The 15,655-nt window shown below is 48.3% G+C and overlaps 1 protein-coding gene across 2 annotated transcripts in view; it reads left to right on the top strand.

Annotated features, from left to right (window-relative positions):
- Positions 1 to 1,139: 1,139 nt before the first annotated feature.
- CDC25B (cell division cycle 25B) overlaps positions 1,140 to 15,655 on the top strand; it is a 29,622-nt gene continuing 15,106 nt past the window's right edge. For both annotated transcript variants that reach the window (XM_081020903.1, XM_081020902.1), the window contains exons 1-4: positions 1,140 to 1,759; positions 7,399 to 7,508; positions 9,415 to 9,466; positions 15,415 to 15,456. In XM_081020903.1, the coding sequence (XP_080877029.1) occupies positions 1,575 to 1,759; positions 7,399 to 7,508; positions 9,415 to 9,466; positions 15,415 to 15,456 (389 nt within the window). In that variant the 5' untranslated portion in view covers positions 1,140 to 1,574. The remainder of the gene's footprint in view (positions 1,760 to 7,398; positions 7,509 to 9,414; positions 9,467 to 15,414; positions 15,457 to 15,655) is intronic.

Here is a 15,655-nt window from a genome sequence, read left to right as displayed (position 1 = left end):
TTCCGGCGGGAAGGTAAACGGCGTTTCCGTGCGCTGCTCTGGTTCGCCAGAAGCGGCTAAGTCATGCTGACCACATGACCCAGAAGCTGTCTGTGGACAAACGCCGGCTCCCTCGGCCTATAGAGCGAGATGACCATGCAACCCCAGAGTCGGCCACAACTGGACCTAATGGTAAGGGGTCCCTTTACCTTTACGTATTTGTTGGAAGCCCCCCAGAGTGGCCGGGGCAACCCAATCAGATGGGCGGGTATAAATAATAACATTATTGTTTTTATCCGACCTGTAAGCCATCTGAAGGCCATGCTGTGTTTGTTTAATGTTTTATTATGTTTTTATATATGTTGGAAGCTGCCCAAGAGTGGCTGGGGCAACCCAGGCAGATGGGTGGGGTATAAACAGTAAAATTATCATTATGGAAGGGGTCGTTCCTGTTTCCAGGGCTGGATTGAGGTCTGATGAGGCCCTCAGCTACTGAAGGTAACGGGGCCCTTTATATGTCCAGCTGTCCTTTGTCAACAACAAATTGTCGCTGTTTTTTGTGTTGAATATATGCTATATGGTCATTTATGGACCTAATAGGTATCTAAAGCAATATGTATTTTATCAAAGTAACTTGTTTTTTATCTTATATTTTGGAAATGTACATCCAGGTTTCCCCCCTTTAATTTAGTATCTAAAGCCATTTGCACATAACAAAACATGCATTTTTATCAAAGTATTTTGTTTTTTTATCTTATATTTTGGAAATGTTCATCGAGGTTTCCCCCCCCTGCCTTTAATTTAGTATCTAAAGCCATTTGCACATAACAAAACATGCATTTTTATCGAAGTATTTTTTTTTTTTTTTGCTTATATTTTGGAAACGTACATCCAGGGGTTCCCCCCCTTTAATTTTTTTTGAGGGGCCCCCAGAGAGTGGGGTCCTGAACTGCAGCTCGTTTATCTTATGCGTAAATCCGGCGTGCAATCCTGCCGCCCCCTCGCCCTTTTTCCGGGCTCACACGTGCACGTGCATCGTGCACTTTTCTCGCGGTGCCCCCCCCCTTGCAAATTCCTCCTCCTTTCTTCCCGCGCCGCTGCCATTGGCTGCCCAACATTCTCCTCTTGGCTCTGTTATTTTTCGAATATGCAAGCGGCGCGGCGAGGGATGCGGGCGGAGCATCCGCGGAGGCAGCCGCGTCGCCGGGCGGAGCTTCCTCGCCTGCATCCCGCCTCCCAGCCGCCTATAAAAACCCCCCTCGGGGCGCCGCGCATCCCTGATCCTCTTGTGCAACGAGCATCTCTCTCCTTTTGCTCAGTCCTCGCAGCGCCAGCTTTTGAAAAGAAGCCTCCGGGATATTTATTTCTGCTTCTCTCCAAAGCACCATCTCTTTCACCAGGGTGCACTTCGGCGCGGCAGCCTCTCGCCGAGCCTGGATGCATGCTCGTGGGAACGCGCCCCGACACGTGTCTTCGCAGCCGAAGCGTGCAGCCATCATTCCCTCGGATCGGATTCCTCCTTTGATTTTCGCGGCGCTTCGAGAAAGAAACTCGGAGCCTCTCCAGCCTCTCGCCTTTACGCGCAGCAGCCCCAGATGGAGACCGCCCGGGTACCCGCGGGATCCCCCCCGGCCTGCCGCGAAGCCCGGAGATCCAGGAAGACCCTCGGCTTCCTAGCCGTCGGGCCCAAGACCCTTTTCCCGGAGGGCGACGGAGCCGCCGCGATGTCCCCGGTCACCACCTTGGCGCTGAATATGGACAAGCTGACCGGCCTGGGCAGGTAAGACCACGAGGACTAGCGCCTTGGAGGAGGAAAATTGGGGATCTTGCATGTCCGTGGGGTGCGTGTGTTGTTGCAGGAATTTAGCTTTGCATGTCATTTTGTGCACGCAGGATTTGCCCGAGGGGTGGTATAAAAACAGACTGGGCCTAAAAGGAAATCCATTATTTTTTTGGGGGGGGGTGCGTGTCGCTTTTTGCAAGCGACCCACCAGACCGATCCTCACGTGCAGCCTTTGCAGAGGCGCGCGTGGTTTTATTCCACGCGAAAAGGGGGAAGGGTAGTTTGCGGGACGGGACGGGGGGCCACGTGCGCGCCTTTGCAACATTGCAAGGGTTTTTTTCTGTGCGTTTGGAAAAAAGCAAGAGTCTGTAACACCCCCCCCTCTTCCTGCCCCCCAACTTCTCTCCTGGGTGGAAAGAGCGAGCAGCTGCTTTGCAGGGCTGGGGGGGGCGCCCTGGCCGCGTGGGAGCCGGACAAAGGGAGCCTTTAACGAGATCAAGAATGCCGGCGGGGGCCGGAGGCGGAGGGCTGACTGTGGGTATTGGGGGGGGGACACGTGTGGGGTCGAGGAGGAATCGGGGCCCCTGCGGAGCTGCAGGAGACCCCCCCCCAAGCTGGCTGGTTGGGAAAGAGGCCGGAGGCGCCTTTCCAGATGTTGCGTGACTCCCAGCTGCACGGTCTGGGATTGTGCTGGGGGAGGGAGCGATAGGCCAGCAACATCTGGAAGAGCCCCCCCTCCATTTCTGCTTTACCTCAACCTAAGCACTGGTTAGTTCCTCTTTATTTCTCCATTTTTAAAAAATAAATTTGTATATTCATCCGCAGAGCTCCAGGCAGGGGCAGCAATATATATACAAGATAGAAACTCAAAATGCAGAATAAAGACAAAACAAACCGCCCCCCCTTGAGGTTGCCTCATAATAATAATAATAAATTGTATTCATACCCCGCCCTACTCAGCCAAGACCGGGCTCAGGGCGGCTAACAACCAATAATAAAAACAAGTTGATTGAAATACAATTTAAAAAACAAGATTAAAATACAACATTAAAGCAATATAGGATTGTCATATAGATATATATATATATATATATATATATGGGTGTATATATATATGTGTGTGTGTGTGTATATGTGTGTGTGTGTATATATATATATATGAGACATATAGGGTCTCCTAGAACAGCCCCACTGCCATGCAGGAAATGCAAAGAAACTAAATCTTTCCTTTCCTTTCCTTTCCTTTCCTTTCCTTTCCTTTCCTTTCCTTCTCTCTCCCTCCACTCCCAATGTAAGAGTTTTGCAGCAGGATCAGGCCTGGGATTATTGGGGCGGGGGAGGGGGCGGCCTTTGGAATATAGCAACATCTGGAAGGTGCCCTGCCAATACCCTAAACACTGATCAGTTTTCCTCTGGGTCGTCCTAGGATTGTAGAATTGCAAGGGGATTCCAGAGGTCCTCTAGCCCAGTCCCACTGCAATGCACGGGGTCTTTCCTTTGCCCTACCATCCTTTCATTCTCTCCCCCTCTCCAAATGTAAAAGTAACACAGCAGGATCCTGGCCAGAGGCCCATCTAAGCCTAGCATCCTGTTTTCCTGGAAGGCCGCAAGAAGCACTTTGAGTGTGCGCAGACTTATACGCACTCCTGTTTTCCCAGTTCAGGGTTGTGCATCTTGCACCTGAGCGCACCTGATGCATTGAGCTGTGTGGTCCATGCACTTGTTGAATTTAAGGGCGCTTTTATTCTGGAAGGATCCTCACCCCCTGAAACACAGTGCATGCTTTCTTGGAAATAAGGCCTGCTGTTTTCAGTGCAAACAGGATATTAAAAAGGTCTAAAAACCCACATTCCTAACAGCTTCACTGCCGGGTAGGCTTTGGATCTAGCGATCCCAAAAGGTTTCAGAATCGTAGAGTTGGAAGGGGGAAACCCCAAAGCTCATCTATCCCAGCCCACTTCAATGCAGGAACTTACGCTAAGTCTTTTATTAATTACCCCACATGGGGGAATCTATATATTTTTCTCCCTGCACAGTGGGGCTCATTCCTTATTCTACCCCTCCAACACTTTCTAAGCCTCTAAGAGTCAGCCTTTATGCCATAATCGAACTATATAATTGAAATATGAACACAACTCTTAACATTTATTTTTGGTCAGATGTGAAACCAGCCATTCCAAACATGGTTGAATAGTGTAAAACTAAACTGATTCTTTTTTCTTCTTTTTAAAAAGCAAGTGCTAATAACGTTTTCATGAAGGCAAATCAACAAACAGATGTGGAAAAAACCAACAACCCACCGTGGCCACACTCTAACCCCTTTGAGTGACATCTGCTAGACCAGGCATGGCCAAACTTTGCCCTCCAGCTGTTTTGGGACTACAGTTCCCATCATCCCTGACCACTGGTCCTGTTAGCTAGGTATGGAGGGAGTTGTAGTCCCAGCTGGAGAGCCACGTTTGGCCATTCCTGCTCTAAGCACTGTGCCACACAGCCTTTAGGATCTGCATTCATGCGCCAGAAATGAGATCCATTGCTTTTTCCATTTGCCTCTTGTGGGATTTTTCTGTTTGCTAATGTGTGGTGCCCTGCTGAAAAATCACATGCAAGATGGGGGTCTGGGTAGGTGAGGGGAGTATTTTTGTGGGGGGGAGGCTGTGGTTGTTCAGCGGCCCTGTCAATATACCATTCCCCCCCCCACTCCATGCAACCATCTTGCCTCCATCTTGGAGAAGAGAACTGGTTCCTCTGAGTTTTGGGTGGGTGGGCTGCAAGCAGCAGCCCTGAGGCTTTCCGAAAGGGAGTTTCCCTTTTGGAAAAAAATGCACATGAGGCTGTAATCCTAAGCATGCAAATTTGGGAGGGGGGGCCGTAGGAATAGGTTGGAGCTGCGCACATGTGCTCAGCAGCGGGACAGGAAAATCAAATGGGGATTTATCGAAACCTGAGATCAGTTTAAACCCAGGGCATAGGGTGAAGTCCGTGTAAACCTGCTTTCTTAGGTTGCTTTTTAAATGCTGTCTTTTGTGCTCCTCCAGTGGTTGCATGCATGCATTCTTCATTCTCCCCCCCTCCCCCCCTTTGTTCTAACCTCTTCCTCTTCCCTCCCCTCTTTGAAACTCTCTTTCCTGCCTCTCAGGGCTGGCTTCTCGCAGTAGGACTGTTTGCCTGCACAATGTCACTTCTGTTCAAAAAGAAGAAATAATGCGTGCTTGGGGTGTGTGTGTGTGTGTGTGTGTGTGTGTGGTTTCCTCTCCCTCCCCTGCCAGGGTGTGCAGTAGAGCAAATAATGTTTGCATGCCTTTCATGTCCTGCGCACAGGACTTTTTTTATTTTGCTCTTGCCTGGCAGAAGCAAAAGGCTTTGCAGAAAAATTGGGTCTTGTGAAACTGCGACTGCATGATTGTATTTATAATTATGGTGTCTGTAACCCTGTCTGAACCACAGGATTTTGGGGGGGGGGGGCTTTTGACAAGAGCTGCTTGCAGCCCAACTAGTAATATTGAGGCTGTAATCCTGAAGTCCTTTGCTCAGGTGGTACCATGCAGGGTTGGCAAGACCTTCTGTGGTTTTTTTGGAGTAGAGGAAACTGCCTTAACTATGAATCAGACTTTTGGGGTCCATCTGGTTCGGTCTCCCCAGCTGCTGTTGGACTACAAATCCCATCATCTCTTAGCTATCGGGGCCAGCAGTTGGGGAATGATGGGATTTTTAGTCCAACAACAGCAGCAGCTTTGCAAGGTTAGGAGTATCTCCCAGGGGGAGGGCTCTGGTGGAGTGCAGACTGGGGATAGCTCTGTCGGTAGAGCATGAGACTTGCTAATCTCAGGGTCCTGAGTTCGAGTACTGCGTTGCCAGGGGTTGGACTAGATGACCCCCATAGTCTCTTCAATTTCTACAAATCTGTTTTTCTACTCTGTGAATTGGGTGCTGGAAAGGTCCAGTTTGCAATCTGAACACATGTGGGGGGAGTGTGTGTGTTGGAGGGGGAACTACTGCTCAGTGGGTAGTGAAGCCCCTACTGTGTATGGGAGAAAAAACTCCTAGATTTAGCAGAGAAGCCACTTTTCTGCCTGCACAGAAATCAGCACTGGACTTAAAGCACAAAGACAGGCTGGTGGGATCTCAGGTCAGACCTTAGACCAGCCCCTTCCCTTCTCCTGGGCTCTCTGTGTTTTCACCCACTCCCTCAGGGGTTTTGGCAAGAACATTTTTTTGCAGCTGGGTGGAGGGAGAGGAAATGGGTGCGAGATATATTATTTTATCTCTGGGCCTGCAGTTAACCTTGCCCAGCAGCCTCTCCCATCAGTTAGCCGACCTGCCCCGTAAGTTAATCATTGAGCAGCTGGCATCTCGCTGTGGCTCATGATAAGGGGACTGGCGCTCTGTACGTTGCCCAGAGACCTGAAACTTGGTGTGCCCCCCAAGGTCAAGCGGAGCTGTGACAATCTGGAACCAGCAAACATGTCCGTCTCTCCTTAGTTTTTAAATGGGAAGTTGTAAAGGAGTGACCAAGCTTTCTCTATTTCACAAAACTCTTCCCCAGATCCTTTTTTTTTAATAAAAAAAAAGTTAAACAGGGAAGTTAGTTGAAAAGGGGCACGAGTTGTAGACTTAAGGCAGGAAGTTCTGGGTTCAAATCTCCGCTTGGCTGTAACTCTGATCTTGGGCTGAGAGAGTGGCTGGCCTAAAGGGAAAAGGTAAAGTCCAGTCAAAGGCGACTATGGGGTTGCGGCGCTCATCTCGCTTTTTTCCCCCTCCCCATTTTTAAAATTCATTTTATAATACAAATAAACACAAACAGAAAAACAAACAATACAAACAGATTTTTGTCTTATCCTTATTTTTTCTAAACATTGTTAGGTGGGCTTCCCCAAGTCCCCCCTATCCGATTTTCATTTTACCTCATCTTTAGCAGTTTACATATCATAATTTCTAACCATTTTTTTATCACACTTACTTTAACCATAAAAAACCTTCACATTTTATCACTTACAAATAATACTATTTTAAAATACACTATCTTCTAACCCTACAGCCTAAATCCACTTCCAAAGCTTTTCTAAGATTTAAATATTAACGTATTTTTTCAAATATTCTTTAAACTTCTTCCACTGTCTCTTCTCTCTGGCCTCGGAGTCTCCCGGTCAGTTCGGCAAGTTCCATATAGTCCATCATCTTCATCTGCCATTCTTCGATAGTTGGTGAATCTTGTTTCTTCCAATTCTTCGCTAGCAATATTCTCGCAGCTGTTGTGGCATACAGAAAAAAAGTAACAGCCTTTTTGGGGATTTCACCCCCCACTATACCAAGTAAAAAGGCTTCTGGTTTTTTAATAAATGTGTTTTTCAGCACTTTTTTCAGTCCATTATAAATCCTTTCCCAGAAGTCTTGGGGCATGTCCATCACATATGGGCATGGCTGCCTTGGAGGGACAACGTGATTTTAAACAAAACAGAAGCTATGCTTTTAATATTTGATGTTTTATTATGTTTTTATATAGGTTGGGAGCCGCCCAGAGATGCTGGGTGTGTGTGTCAGATGTTTGGGGTACCACTACTATTATCCTTATTATTATTAATAATATTATATTCCAAGCTTCTTAATCACTGGTCTTTTCTCTTCCCGGTTTGCAGTGATTGTGACACCCCCAAGAGAAGGAAGCGGTTGGGCCTTGACTTCAAGAAAGAGTGGTCCTCGCAGGATTCCGTCTCTTCCGAGTCTTCGCAGGAATCGGGAGATTCAGGTCAGTGTTTGGAGGCGGCTGCCAACCGCCTTCCCCAAATGGGGCTCCTGTGCTTCACTAAACTATGTCATGGGGGGTGTTCAGAAAAAAAACTGCCTGCTCACTGTGTGGGGAGAGATGGGATTAGGAGAACAGCCCCTGTTGAATTGTCTTCCAAAATAATAATAATAATAATAATAATAATAAATTTATTTATACCCCGCCCTTCCCGATGCAAAAACCAGGCTCAGGGCGGCTAACAACAAATTTAAAACAGTATTAAAGCAGTATAAAATACAATATAAAAACATGAATAACAGTATGGAACTTTAAATTATGTTAAATAATAATAACTAATTTTGTATCTCCTTTCATCCGATGATCACAAGGAGGTTTGCAATATAAAAACATAAAAATGCATGTCATAGCAGCAAACAAAAACAAACGACCCAATTAAAGCAGCTGTGAAAGGAGTGGCTCTTATTCTCTGGGAAGAGCAGTTCTGACTGGAGTCTTTTATGGGATGCTTGTCTCTTTTCTCTGATTAAACATGCCGATTTTGCCATCTCGGTTAAGCCTGTTAATTCTAGTAGGCGCCCTTCCATTGCTGGTCATAATGGGTCTTTGGGCGCAGGCGAACTCCCCTGATCTCTTGGAGTGCAAAGGCAGCTAACCGCTGGTCCTCCAGTTAAGCGTGGGACTAAAATTCCCACCATCCCTGACCATTGTCCACAGCATCTGGTGCTGATGGGAGTTGTCGTCCAAAGATTCCTGGAGGGCGCCAATTTGGGGAAGCCTGAACAGAGAAACTTCTTGCTGGTTTTCCCACCTTGTTTATCTCTCTTGATAAGATTCCAGAGGGGTTCCTGGACCATATCAGCAAGCCTTTAATCTGTAAAAGCAGGGCATTCCCCAAAGCATCTGAGACTCTCCTAGGAGGTGGTATCCTGCAGTTGCAGATCAGGGGTTGGCATGGCCTGAAGCAGACGATCTGTGATCCAGGATCACAGATTCTGTATGATCTGGGATCAGGAGAATGTGTGGCCTTTTGCAGGGTGGCTGAACTCAGACCAAATCCATTATCTAGACTATCAGATTGTCATCGCTGGACCAAGTCCATCCCTTTTGTTGCATTAATCCAGGGGTCAGCAAATTTCCAGCAGGGGGCCAGTCCACTGTCCTTCAGACCTTGTGGGGGGCCAGACTATATTTCTTTTTTTGGGGGGATGAACGAATTCCTATGCCCCACAAATACCCCAGAGATTGCATTTTAAATAAAAGGACACATTCCACTCATGTAAAAACACACTGATTCCCAGACTGTCCATGGGCCGGATTTAGTAGCCGATTGGGCCAGATCTGGCACCCGGGCCTTAGGTTGCCTACCCATGCATTAATCAAACTAAACAGTTTGAACCATTTTCTTTAGTGGGTTGTGCAAGCCGCAGTTTTGAAGGATGCTTTTTATGGGGTAGGGGGCACGGGGCTCAGTTTATGGAGCTTAAGGGGGCAGTGGCCAGAGTTTTTTTGGGGTGTGGGGAATTTCAGTTCAGTAATACCTGAAAAAGTCCAGGGTTTCTGCGTACCTGGAACACAAGAAGTGCCCTTCTCCTTTCCCAGCCCTGAATCTTTGTATGGCAGCCCAAATATATGCCCTCTCTCTCGTTGCCTGTTCAAATGTTTGCACCCCACCATTATCCCATAAGCTCCCCAAACCTAATGTGCCTTTTGGAGCCTCTTTGCAGCTCTTCCTGAGAAACATCTAGTTTTGTCAGGCTCTTTCTTAGCAGAATGTGAAGAGAGGAACCCCACGGAAGACCTCAAAAGCCAGGGGGCTGGGGGGCGCCCTCCCATCCCAGCGGCCTTAGCGATACTCCTCGTATTTCTCTTTCCTCATGTGAACTTCTTTTTGTTGTTGTTGACACAGGCATGGGCCCGGATTCCCCAATGGAGCCAGAGCTGGAGATCTTGGAAGATGTGTAAGTTGGATTTTTTTTGCTGATCCTTGGAGGGTAGGGAGGTGTTGGTTGTTTGGTTTCAGCCCCCAGCAGAAAGGCTTTAAATGAGGATTTGATGGAGCGTGAAAAAGCGTTAATCCTGAGGCTCTGTCTTTTGATGCAGTTGAATGATACGTAGTTTTAGTTTGCTAGCTTCTTGGAACAGAAAGGGCCAAGGGCTTTTTCCAAGAAACAACAGCAAATGGCTCAAGAATTGTGTTGTGGAAGGGGAGATTATTGGGTTGCCTTTAGTTTTGCTTTTATTATGTATTCTTCTTTTATATATTGTGATTTTATGTCCTGAACCACCCTGAGATCTAAAGGTAGATCATACGATTATGATTATGATTATTACAACTAATAATAATAACTAATAATAATAATGAGATCTACCCGTAGATCTCAGGGTGGTTCACGACATAAAATCACAATATATAAAAGAAGAATAAATAATAATAATAATAATAATATCAGTTGCTGGAAACCGCAGGAGGAAAGTGTTGCTCTTGCGTTCGAATCCTGCTTGCTGGTTTCCCACAAGGCATCTGGTTGGCTAATGTAAGAACAGGATGCTGGACAAGATGCCCCCACTGGCCTGATCCTGCAGTCTTTTCTTACGTTCTTCCCTGCAAATGTGGCAATTCCAAATGGCTCATGGTGGCCAGCTGGGGAGTTGTGGGTCCTGACCTTTTTCTGGTGAAGGGGGTAAGTGTTCTTGACTCCCTCGGTGGAACTGTGTTTGCTGGAAAACAAAAACAAGGGTCCTCTCTCCACCGTTATTCAAAATGATCTGGCCTTGTCGAGGAAAGGACCACAACATGGCAGCTTCCCCTAATTTGAAATCTGTGTCATTCTCAATAAGTGTGAATTCCATTCCTGTTAACCGCAATCTGCTGTGGCATGGACTTGCACCCAGAATGCATCTCCTGAAGTTCTTCAGCAGGAGCTATGTTGGGCACTAAAAAAACAGTTTCAGATCTGTAGTTCAGCCAAAGGGGGCTGAAACCTAAAAGATTTGGTTCTAATCTTTGGGGATTGCTCGAACCTTCCTGCATTTGCTGGAGAGGGTGAGGTAGCTGGTCTCAGGTTTGCTGGGTGTGTGGCAGGTTTATGGCTTGGTTGTTTTCAGGTGAATTTTCAAAGCTGAGGATGTGTTTTCTGGCCCTCTTAATCCCTTTACTGCTTGTGGATTGGGGTGGCCTTTGTTCTCTCCTCGAATGTATTTGAAGTGCCCAGATTTCAGTACTTTGAAATGCTGGTCTTTGCTGGAAGTTTGCATCCACTGTGACTAATCCATTTCCCACATCGCGCCGGCATTCCAGGGTGCGCCAGAATGCTGTTCTGTGCCTAGGGCTGCGCACAACAGTCCAAAAATCTGCTTGCATGGCCTCCGGTAGCATAAGTAGAGAATCTGTGTTCAGGCGCTTGAAATACCAAAATTTGTAGGGTGTGCAATGAACTTAATGGATGCAACAAAAACAGCATGAAATATAGTATAAAACGTGAATAACAGTAAATTCAGAATTCAAAATCAGTTTAGGGGAGAAATCCATCCAATAAACATTAGATGATCACCAGGGCTAGCTGGCTAAATTTGGGCCAGCGAGACCAGGGGAGAATTAGCTGTGGGATCCCAGAGCGGGTAATCTTCATAAAAAAAGGGGGGGGGGAGGAAGGAGACTAAAAGATCAGGCTAAGTTCAAATTGAAAGCCAGGTGGAATAGCTCTGCAGAAGGAAGTTAAATCCTGGAGGGCCCTGGTCTCATGGGACAGAACATTCCACCAGGTCGGAGCCATCACTGAGAAGGCCCTGGCCCTGGTGGAGGATAGTCTGGCTTCCTTAGGGCCCGGGACCTCTAAACTATGGTTATTCATGGACCTGAAGGTCCTCTGCAGGGCATACCAGGAGAGTTGGATGGGGTTCCTAAAGTCATCTGGTTCAGCCCCCTGCAGATGCACTTATATAGTCGGGTCAGGCCAGGCCTCCCTTGCCTCCAGCGAGCCGAGAGGGGTTGACAGGTGTGGTCTTGTGGGAAAACAGGCCTCTCCCATCTCTCAGCAGCAGATTTGAGAAAAACCAGTCTCCGTGGGAGAATTAAGAGCGCTCCACCTTTGCCAGCAGAAAGCAAAAAACTTTGGGCCATGCTGCTGCCAAGAGATGGTTCAGTGGTTGGAAAATAAAAACTTCTTCCCCAACCGGTATTTTTGAAACCTGCCCTCCAAAAAAATAGGTGTGGGGCTGCGTGGGTGGACCCCTGTCTAGTTCTTGGGACTTGATGGGTGAAGGTCTTAACCGCACTCCTGACGGTTTCCTGTTGTCGATGTCTTCAGAGTCGAACAGGAAAGACTCTGCAAAGTTGCCGGTCAGGATGACTCTGAGGGTTTCCTTTCAAAAGGTTGCTTTGCTTTCGAAAGGCTGCCTGCTCTTACCCTATCTATTTATTTCGTAAAATTCGCACAGTGCCGGATTGAAGAAAATAACACTCCCACCTCAAAGCGGTTTGCAAGCAGTTAGGGAAAAAGAGAGAGATGAAATTATCAATGGGAAAAACCAACCACAACAACAATTTAAGACAGTTAATAAAAAGTGTGTGTGTTGGGAAACCACAGCAAATTGCATTTTTTATTTTACTTGAACCCCCAATATGCCAGGGACTCATTGGGCCTGGGTGTGTGTGTGTGAAACGTGTGTCCTTTGGGGGTTTTTTTCTTTCAGTTTCTCCCCCCCCCCCTCTAAACCACAGAAGGCTTGGTCATGCTGAAAGTACTCTGTTGCTGCAGCTGATCAGTTTGCCAACATTTTAGAAACTTGATTAAAACACCCCCTCCCCATTAGTTGGAGGGGCTGAAGCCGAGTCAAGCTAGCATTTTAAAGGGGTGTGTGTGGTTTTACTGAAACCAGGGCCAGTCCATCTGTGACAATGGACCCTTCCCAAATACTGGAGGTTTTTGGAATTAAGGCAGGTTCAGGACACACTTTTTTTGCCGGGCAAAATGTGTCCTGTTCCCCCACCCCTTTAGAATATTATTTAAAAAGGCACCTTTTTGAGATGGTGCAATTAAAAGCTTTTCTTGCTTCCCACAACCAAAGGGCTGGAGATTTTTTAAAATGCGGGTTCGGCTTGGTCTTTTTAACAAGTTAAAAGTCCCCTTTTGCACCTGCCCTGTGGGGGGGGGGCGGTTTCTAGCCTGGCAGCTGCAAGGCGGGTGAATGGGGATCGGAGACAGATGGTTGAAACTCCACCCGCCCCCTTTATTGAAGCAGGGAACATCTGCCTGGATTTCTGAGCCGCAGCCTCTTGGTCTTTTGAGAGAAAAGCTTGCATTCCTTGGGAGTGTCCAGTTGAAGGACCTTAAATACTTCTCTCCTCTTCTGCCTCCTCTTGCATTCATTCATCTTCAAAGGTTTTGGGAGATGCAACAGGCTCCCCTCTTGAAACGGGGCTGCCTCAAGGAGGCCTTTTGTACTTGGGGGACAGACGCAAAGGGGGATCTGCTAGGCTGCGAGTAGGCTGTGTGCAGGTTGAAAGGGGGGGGGGGAATGGCAGGAAAGCCTTGGAGAGCCCCCCCTGCGGCTAGGTGGCTTGTGAGAAGTGGCCTTCCATTGGGGGGAAGTTAGCTGTGTTCTCTTCCTATTAGTGTTTCCATTTTCTGTATTTATAGCCCAGCTTTTTCCTCCCAGGAGCTCAAGGTGGAATCCATGCTTTGCCCCCTTTGTTTAACTGCCCCGATACAACATCCCTGCGAGGAGGCTAGGCTGAGATAAGATAGCAATGGGGCCCCGAGGTCACACCTAGGAAGCTTCACAGCCGAGCGGTAGGATTTGAACCCATGCCCTTGTCTGGCGCTGTAACCAATACATCGCACTGTCTCTTTTGTCTGCGGTGGGTGGAGATTGCCTTTGTGAAGAGCCTGCAGCGAGGGGTTGGGTGGGCTTTGAATCCTTTTTCCTTTTGGTTGGGACCTGCGGGTTGTGGGCTGTGAGCCCAGCCCGGACAGGTGTGCCTGGATGAGCAGTGACTTGTGTGCAGTGACTCTAGAGCAGGCTTCCTAAACCTCGGCCCTCCAGATGGGACTACAACTCCCATCATCCCTAGCTAGCAGGACCAGTGGTCAGGGATAATGGGAACTGTAGTCTCAAAACATCTGGAGGGCCGAGGTCGAGGAAGCCTGATCTAGGGCAACTCTGTGCGATTACGCAGCAAGCCAGCCCTGGACCACTGCACAGTGGTCTCCTCACTGGCCCAAAGAGGACTAATTTAGCCAGCTAGCCCTGGTGATCATCTAATGTTTATTGGATGGATTTCCCCCCTAAATTGATTTTGAATTCTTGATTTATTGTTATTCGCGTTTTATACTGTATTTTATGCTGATTTTCGTTGCATCAATTAAGTGTTTTAAATTTGTTGATAGCCACCCTGAGCCCAGTTTTCTGAACCGGGAATGGCGGGGTATAAATAAAATTTTATTATTATTGTGCTCGGATCCTGTTTGCCGGTTTCCACAGGCAACTGGTCAGCTGCTGTGTGACTGGACCAGATAGGCCACTGGCCCTGATCCAGCCACCTTTGCCATTCTTATAAGTGATCTGCGGCGCGTGGCTTTCTGCGTTTTCTGCAGCCCTGGCTGAATTAAGCCGAACCACCGATTCTCTGTTGCAAATATTGCTTAACGGAAGAGGGGAATAACCTTACTCAGAAGGCTGGCGATGGGCGTGTGTGTTCAGCAATAGCTGGGAGCGGGATTGGGTTTGTGCCACGTAGCTGGCAGATAGCACCCGGAGAGTCCCCACCCTCATTTGCAGCAGCACCCGCTGCCATGGGAATGCCCTTGTTCTCCCCACGCCTCCACGCAGAAAGGGATCTTTGATCCTCTTTCCAGGGGATCCTTGAACCAAGGCCCCCTCCCTCCTCGCCCAAAGCTGGCAGCAGCTGGCAGCCGCTTTCATGTCTCCACAAAGACCACCCTGCAACCGCCGGGCCACGCTTATTAACTCTCGAATGGCCACAGCGCAAGGGGGCCCAGCTCAGGGCAGCTGGGAAACGGGGTGTGTGTGTGTGTGTGTGTGTGTGTGTGTGAAACCACTGCACAGCGGGAGACAGGAATGGCTGAACATGGTATGGCTATAGAGGAGCGGAATCTGAACTCGGCACAAAAAAGCAAGACGTTGGGCAACCGTGCTTTTAGTTTCTGAAGTCCAGAGCGAAAAATAATTGAAAAAGAAAAATGCGTAGCTTTGGTCAGCTGATAGCCTTCCTTGGTGAATTGCTTGATTTAGAGAGCAGGCGAGGAAGAGGCGAGGCGGCAGAAGTTTGCAACTGGGGAGAAAGAGGGTGGGGGAAAGTTTTCTTCCCTCTTCGCCTAACGTCTGAGGCAGCTGCATGTTGGGAGATTCGGGATAGATAGAACAAAGTCCATCTTCATGCAGCACATGGTTAGACTGCGGAACTCCCTGCCACTAAACTGGATGGCTTTAGAAGTGGATTAGGAAAAGGAGGAGAGGGTTATGGCCACAGTGGCTCTGCTCTGCTTCCGCAGTCGCTCCTGAATCCCACTTGCTGGAAACCACAACAAGTGGGAGCGCTGCTCTTGTGTTCAAATCCTGCTGTGTGGATTTCCCTTTGGGGCACCTGGGTCGTGGCCACTGTGGACTAGCCGGGCCTGATCCAGGAAGGCTCTTGTGATGGTCTTTAGTTGTGTGCCTTCTTTATGAATGGGAGGATTTCTGCCTCCCTCTCTGCTTTTGGGGCAACGCAGCCCGGATTAGGGTGTAGCTGGCCCTGATTCGCACCCACGCCAGCCCACACGGCACCCTTGGGAGGCTGTTGGCCTCCCCCCCCCCCCCAGTTAGGGACCCTCGCAGCAACGCATTGGGGGTGCCCCTTGGCACTGAGCGAAACATGCATGATTTTCCTGTCTTCATCCAACAGGTTTGAGAGGAACATGTTCGGGTCTCAGAGAGTCTTCAGAAAGTAAGTTCTTTACATCCTACAGTGGCACAATGACCCAGGAAAGTCCCCTGACTCTTTCTCTCCCTCCCCCTTTCTCCTTTGAAATGCTCTCAAGCCCCCATCCTTGAGGGCTTCACCCCCCCACCCACTCCTGTCTTGCTTAAGAAACCATCTGCTACCTTCTGCACGTCGCCTGAGCACGCCAAGACTTGCAGACGCT

Source organism: Podarcis pityusensis (assembly GCF_964106645.2).
Source record: "Podarcis pityusensis genome assembly, chromosome: 9".
Lineage (NCBI taxonomy): Eukaryota > Metazoa > Chordata > Lepidosauria > Squamata > Lacertidae > Podarcis > Podarcis pityusensis.
This window is presented reverse-complemented; position numbering and strand designations above follow the sequence as displayed.